General features: G+C 43.8%; 1 protein-coding gene across 4 annotated transcripts in view; it reads right to left on the minus strand.

Annotated features, from left to right (window-relative positions):
- Positions 1-7,655, minus strand: part of BSPRY (B-box and SPRY domain containing) — an 18,656-nt gene extending 11,001 nt beyond the window's left edge. For 3 of the 4 annotated variants that reach the window (XM_015593397.2, XM_006917115.3, XM_025050469.1), the window contains exons 1-2: positions 7,367-7,655; positions 3,899-3,997 (exon numbers count right to left, since the gene is read on the minus strand). In XM_015593397.2, the coding sequence (XP_015448883.2) occupies positions 3,899-3,997; positions 7,367-7,645 (378 nt within the window). In that variant the 5' untranslated portion in view covers positions 7,646-7,655. The remainder of the gene's footprint in view (positions 1-3,898; positions 3,998-7,366) is intronic. The other variant, XM_015593398.2, reaches the window with a different exon arrangement.
- Between the last annotated feature and the right edge of the window lie 58 nt (positions 7,656-7,713).

The following is a 7,713-nucleotide window of genomic DNA, read 5'->3' on the forward strand; positions in this document are numbered from 1 at the left end:
CTGTGACCCACAATTTCTCCAATGGGGAAGAGAGAGTGCTAAGTAGATGGCCAAGTGAACCCAGGAGTTCAGACCCCAACTTCAGTGCTCTCTTGAGGCAACATGACATAGCGGTTAGAAAGTTAGGCTTTAGAGACAATGTCAAGGTTTGCTCTTGCTGCTTCGTTTACTGCGGAACTTTAAGCGTGTTACTTATCTTCCCTATGCCTCAGTTTTCTAATCTGTCAACTGAGGACAATAATAGTACCTACCTCATAAGGCTACTATGAGGATTAAATAAGTTAATATGTACATAGTAAATAGAACAGAGCCGGCACATGAGTGTTCAATAACATCAGCTATGGCTCTTAATGCCTTATCCACGGTGGCGGGTCTCTGCAGCCATGTTTGTACTGTGTGATCAGGATCAAGAACTGACCTTGATCCAAGAGGCATCAGATACTCCCTGACTAGAAAATAACAGTTTCAACACACTTCTTGATTCATTCCCAGAAATAAATAGCAAAGAAAAAAATTTCCCTTTCCAAAGATATGACAGAATAAACTGAAAATCCTCCTAGAACAAAAGGAAATCCCCTGGGGTTCAAAAGTAGAAAGGAAACTGAAAACCAGTATAATCAAGAACTGAGTTCATTAGCTATTAGAGAAATGCAAATCAAAACCACGATGAGATACTATCTCACCCTGTTAGAATGGCTATTATCAACAATACAAGTAATAACAAGTGGTGGAGAGGTTGTGGGGAAAAAAGGAACCCGCACACCCTGCTGGTGGGAATGCAAATAGGTACAGCTACTATGTAAAACAGTATGGAGCTTCCTCAAAAAAATTAAGAATAGAATTCTCATATGACCCAGCAATCCCTCTTCTGGGTACTTACCTGAAAAACTTGAAAACATTTATTTGTAAAGATTTTTGTACCTCTATGTTCACAGTGGCCAAGACATGGAAACAACCAAAGTATCCTTCAATAGATGATTGGATAAAGATGTGATATATATAATATATATATAATGGAATATTACTTGGCCATAAGAAAAGATGAACTATTACCATTTGCAACAACATGGATGGATGTTGAGAATATCAAACTAAGTGAAATAAGTCAGACAGAAAAATCAAGAACCATATGATTTCACTCAAATGTGAGATATAAAACTGAATGCAACAAACAAACAAGACAAATAAAAACTCATAGACATAGACAACAGTTTAGTGGTTACCAGAGGGAAAGCGGGGAGTGAGTGAGGTAGATACAAGTAAAGGGGATCAAATAATATGTTGACAGAAGGAGATCTGACTTTGAGTGGTAAACATACAATGCAATATACGGATGACGTATTATTGAATTATACACTTGAAACCTATATAATTTTATTAACCAATGGCACCCCAATAAATTTAATTAAAAATAAAAAATTGCTGAGGATTCAATTGTCCAGGGTGGAGCCTACAATTTACTTTAAAATTGTATACTCATCTAAACCATCATACAGAAAAGAGCGCAATAAAGACATCTCTAATAAAAATGGAATATTTCCTAATATATAGAAAGGATTTATTAAAAGATGTACTTTAAGCAAAATATTGGACAATATGTAAGACCAGAAGGGCTGCTGGATTAAACATTCTTATGGTACTTGTATTATTCTAGTTGATTCATTTTAGACATTGTTAAGTATTTGTGTTAAAATTTTTAAGGATACCAAAAATAGGCCTTAAATAGAATGCATATCTTTCAGACTAGGAAAGAAGAGGGAGGTGGGGTTGATTAACCCCAAAGAAGGCAGGAAATAAAGAAAAAAAGCATAGAAAAAGCAAACTATATAGAAAACATAAAGTTGAATGACAGTTATAAATCCAAGTATATTAGCAATCACAATAGTGAAAAATTTATTTAACACCCTAGTTAAAAAAAACAGCAATTATCAGATTGAATTTTTTAAAAAGAAAGCAAAATCCAGTTAGAAGACACATCCAAAAACATAAGAACATATAGAAGTTGAAAGTAAAAGGAAAGAAAATGATATACTAGGAAAATATTGTTGATATAGTAATAAATAAAGGACAAAATAGACTTTAAGGCAAAAAGAATTTCTGGGCATAAAAGGCCACTATAAAGTGATAAACAAAATGGTTTACCGAGAATAGGTAACAAACCTAAATTACACAAATAGCATAAAAATATAAAAAGAATAATTGATAGAATTATTCTTTAAGGAAAGAATTATTAAGGAAAAACAGACAAGTCCACAGCATGATATGAAAATATAAGTGCCCTTTGCCGGTAATCAATAAATCTGACAAATAAAAAATTAGTAAGTATAGAGAAGATTTGAGCCAATTAATAAGCTTAATTAAACTTATTAATTAATGATGAAACTGTTCTGTATATTGATTGTGGTAGAAGTCACATGAATCTATACATATGATAAAACTGCATAGAAAACACACACACACACACACACACACACACACACAAATGAATGCATGTAAAACTGGTGAAATCTGAATAATGTGTCCTATCAATGTCAGTTTCCTGGTTGTGAAATTGTACCATAGTCAGGCAAGATGTTACCATTATACATGAATCTGCAATTCACTGTATGTGAATCTACAATTATCTCAAAATTAAAAGTTAAAAAAATACATTTTGATCAAATCGGGTCAGTTTCCCCCAGAAATTCAAGGATGGCTTAGCATTAAAAACTAATATATTACCATATTCACAGATTGATAGAGAACAAAATATATCTATAAACTGACAAATGGCATCATTAAGAAACTATAGAAAAGGTAATAAATAATGGAAAATAAGAGCAATTGGAAAAGAACCTCCACGAGCTCTGCCCATCACCTACCTATCTACCTGCACCTGTGCTCTGACTCTGTGGATAAACTGTCCATGCTTTTCCACTTGTTTGCTAGATCCTACCCTCTTTGCTGTACCAAATTTCCCCTTTTCTCTTGCATCGTTAATTTTCTCCTTTCTACTGGACAATTCCCATCAGGATACACACATAGAGTAATTTCTCTTATCTAATAAACAAAACAAAACAAAACAAACAAAGCTCCCCTCAATCCCACAGCCCCTCTACTACTATCCCATTTCTCAGCTCCGTTCTACAGCAAAGCTCCTCAGGAGTTGTCTGTGTCCACTACCCCAAATTGCTCTTCTATTTTCTCTGAAACCCACTCCAATCCACCACTCTACAAGACTCCTCTTGTCAGCATCTCCAATGCTGTGTGTGTTACTAAATCCAATGGTCCATTCTCATGTATTATGGGAGAAGAAGGGAGGGAATGTGCAGAAGGAAATTCAAAGCTCCTGCCCCTGAAAGGCATACTTGAGAGATGTAGCCATGGCAATGAGTCAACTGAATAAAGGATCAGCAGTGGAGTGTAGCGGAGGGAGCACTGGCCTTGGAGTCACAAGATCCAGGTCATAGAACTGACTCTGGCAGGAAACTGGGACCTTGTGCAAGTCAATTAACCTTTACGGGTTTCCACATCTGTAAACAGGGATGTTACTGCCACCTACTGCATAACACTGTAATAAAGACTACTCAATGTACAAGTCCCTAGGTTATTTTATAATTCTGGGGCTGAAAACAAAATAATTAGATAATAGAAGAATGCTACCCTTCTTGATCCCTTACTCTCCACCTCACAAAGTCTTTTTCTAGCAGAGTCTTTGTACCCAGTGTTCTACTCTGCCCAGAGTAAAACCAAGGCTCAGACATATAGGAAATCATCCCTCCTGGGTATCCAGCTTTGCTAGCAGCACAATGAGTCTGTGAGGTTGGGAAGAAACCCTAGACTGGTTCAAGCCCCTAAGGCTGGGGTCTTATCCTAGGAGGGGGTCCAGAGTAGAGAAGAAAGGGAAAGAATTACATACCACTACTCCCTGGTTCTTCCCTGGCAGGACCTCGGTCACATATTTGGTGATGCTGGCACTCTGTAACTGCAGCCTCTCACACTGGTCCACAATCTTGTTCTGCAACACAAATGACACCCATGGTGTCTTGATCCATTCACTCTATTCCATTGAGTTTTTCCTTTTACCGCACCTCAGCCATCTACTCCGATTGTCATGTATGCCAGACCTCATCATTATTGAAAACTATACCACCTCCAAAATCTTCATTTCAATGATCTCACACCCTGTCTACCACTTCCCATCTTTCTGGACCACTAACTCTAGAATTTCCATTCCAACAATTCTTCAGTACAGTTGGAGCTACCAATACATTAGTCTTAACCACTTTTCGCCACCCATCATCCTCTTTTGTGGCCTTGTTTCCATCTTTATTCTGAAATCCAGTGGCCTATCATTATAATCACTTTCCTGCAAGTACTCTCAATCCTTCTTCATACCCACTTCTCTGACCCACCACACCTGCACCTGAGCAGACCAACATGGCTTCTCAAGCTTCTCTTCCTCAAGTATTCCCATTAAATGACACCATCGATCATTAATCTCATTACTCAGAAAAAAAAAAAAACCAGCAGTTACCCTCCAACCCCATATCTGATGCATCAGTGAGTCTCATCTCCAAAATCTCTTCCTCTCCTCTGGGCACTTCTGCTCACCTCCACTCCTGCTATTCTACCCAGATCACCATTATCTCTCACAATGACCACTGTTAGAGCCTCCTAACTGGGCTTCCATTCTTCAACACCACAGTTAGACACTGTCCCCTTTGTAAGAAAATCAGATCAGGTCACTCACTGTCCCTGCTCCAAACTTTCCAATGACTTTCCAAAACACCCACAGCGAGACGAGATCAAGCTTTTTACCTTAGCCAACAAGGCCCTACCTGATGCGACTCTGTACCTCCGCTTTTACCACTCTCCACACTGGCCTTCTTTCCGTCCCATGAACACACCAAATTTGTCTGACCTCAGTGCCTTTGCACCTGTCGTTTCTTCCATCTCCCAGCAGTCTTCTCCCATACACCTCTGTCTCGCTCCTCCAGTCCCTTCACGTCACTTCTTCAGAAACGTTCCTTGACCACCTCATATCCCGTCCCCTTAACTTTGCCTATTTTTCTACCTTGTGTCATCACTCTCTGACTGTGTATTATGTGTTTGTTTATCCTTTCTTGGTATCTTTCCCTCCACCACTGGAACATAGGCACCATGACTTTGACTTATCCCCTTGTTCCACTACCTAGAAGAGAGTTCCTACACATAGAAGGCCCTGAATAAATATTTATTGAATAAATGAAACCCACTTCCTTGACACAAGAAGTTCAGCAGTTTACAGCTGCCAAAGCTGTAAGTATCGCCCATGAGAGCAGGGGAGAGTTTTAGAAATGAAGAAGCTGAGGCCCACAGAGAAGTGACTTGCCCGAGGAGATATGGCCAGGCCTCTGCTTTTCCACTCCATTTCTCCATCTAACAACCAGAGCCCTTCCAAGCAGCAGCCCCTCCACTATCTCTCCTAAGAAGACTGCCCTAGTTCCATCTGCCAGAAAACAACTCAGCTACCTCTTCCAGGAAGCCCTTGTAAATCCTTACCTCCCATCCCGCCCCAATCAGGAATTAGACTGACACTTCACCAGTCCAAAATATAAAGTTATAGAATTGAGCCGATTGGGAAGAAGCTGAGTTCCTTCAACACAGGACTAAAGGAACCGAGACTAGCTTCTGAAAAGCTACAGGGGCAGAAATCCAGAAGGTAAGTGAGAAGTTGTTTAAATGGCTGCTGTTTTTGCCCAGTTCAGAAACAATCTTGCCCTGGGGTGAAATTTCTTTGCTGGCTGGAGGGATAGAGAAAGGAGCACACAAAAGCCACGATCTAATCAAAATTGGAGGGAGAAAGGGCAAGACGCACCTCCCTCCAGGCAAAGCAGTGAATATGCCTAGGGCCTCAGAAGGGTCCAGGGAAGGCTCCCCAGGCAGAGTGCATTCCAAAACAAGCACGAGGCCTGCCACCCTGCCCCAGGCTTCACCCCTTCCGCCACTCAAATTCAGCCCTGATGGGCAACATTTTTTTTTAAAGGTTTTCATTAAATTCTCACTCCCATTAGCATAGCTTCCTCCCTCCAACCACTGAAGCAAAGTGGTGGTGGTTTCCTCTGGCCTAGTCAATGACTGCCCTGGTCCAGCCTTTGAACAGGGGGAACTTTGAAGGAGTTACTGCCCTGTTCTAGGCCTCCATTTCCTCATCTATAAAATGTGGGTAGGACTACCACTTTAAAGGCTTGGTCTGGATGAAATGAGATAATGGATATTTAAATGCTTTGGAACTTGCAGTTTCTATGCATTATGCAAGTTTATTAAACCACGTTATCCAAGTTTCTTTTCATTCACTACTGTGGATAGTGGTGACAGGTAAGACCAACCAGGAGCTTACAGGTGTCACTAAATACCTGAATCCCTCCTGGTCCCAGCACACTGTCAGATGTGTTTGTTACAGTCCAGACTAAGTAGGCAAGTCCCCAGCTAGAGCCCTCAGCCTCACAGCGAGGCAGAACTCCAGGGAGAAGTTGGGAAAATCATCTTTTAATCAAATTGCAAAGAAATCCCCAGGGGCCACAGGTAGGGTGGGAGGAAGTAGGAAGCCCCAAGGTGACTTCGACTCTCCAATATCGGCAGCTCAGGGCAGCGGTGTTGACAGAAAGGTGACCAGCCTGGAGCCAAGTGGAGGGTGGAGACGGGAAGAAACCCTAGGTGAAGGGTTCCAGGAGGAACCTCCTGATATTCTCCTCCGCTCCCCCATTTACTCGGGTGACACCAGCTTGAAAGTACATACAGTCAAGGCCAATCCTGAAAAGGAAAAGAAATCACCTCACCAGGAAACCTGAAGGGTGGGAGAGGAGAGGGCTTTTGAACAGATGGGCTGAGGAGTGAGAAGGGGCTGGATTTTTAACCAGAGGTCAGCTTCCCACCCCGCCTCCCCGCCCCCGGGTGGAAGCTGGGGCAACTGGAACTGCAGAGCCCTTTACTGCCCAAGGCCAGGCCCAGCTCCCGACGGATTCAACAGAGCAACGGAGAAACGGCACTGGATCCACCACTATGTGATCTCACAATCTTATTTATATCGCATAACTCTATTAAATGCGTGCGATTTGTTGCCAGCAAACTACAGATGAGGACACTGAGATTCAGGGAGTTGTGAGACTCACGAGAAGGACGGACAGAGGCGGGATCCAAATTCAGGTCTGCCTGACCCCGGCCGCCACACCCTTAACCGCCTCGTTCTACCGTCAGTAACACTGCGGAGCCAGGGCTCCCGGCCCTGCCGCCGGGTCAGGCTGGCCCCAGGCTCCCGGGTCCCCGCCGGCTCTCGCCCAGCACGCCTGCCTCCGGCGCGCCCTCCCTCCGGAACCCCCGCCTTCTGGCGCCCACGCCCGCTCACCCGCAGCTCTTCTGCGCGCTCCTGCGCCGGGCGGATGCGGTGTCCCTGGCAGCGACCGCCCAGCTCCGCGCAGGCGGCGCACACCGGCCGTCGCTCGGAGCAGCAGAACCACCTCAGAGCCTGGCCGTGTTCGGGACAGAGCGGCTCCGACTCGGACCCCGACCCAGGTCCCGGTCTCGGACCCAGACCTTGCCCCACGCTCTCCGCTGACATGGCCGAGCGCCCGCCCGGTGCCGCGCGCTCCACCTGTCGCAGGTGGCTTCTGGGCGGGGCCTCCATGACCCCGCCCCCGGGCCCCGACGGGCGTCCCCGCGCGCGGTCACCCAGCTTCCTCCCCACGGCTCACC

This window comes from Pteropus alecto, unplaced genomic scaffold (assembly GCF_000325575.1).
Source record: "Pteropus alecto unplaced genomic scaffold, ASM32557v1 scaffold226, whole genome shotgun sequence".
NCBI lineage: Eukaryota > Metazoa > Chordata > Mammalia > Chiroptera > Pteropodidae > Pteropus > Pteropus alecto.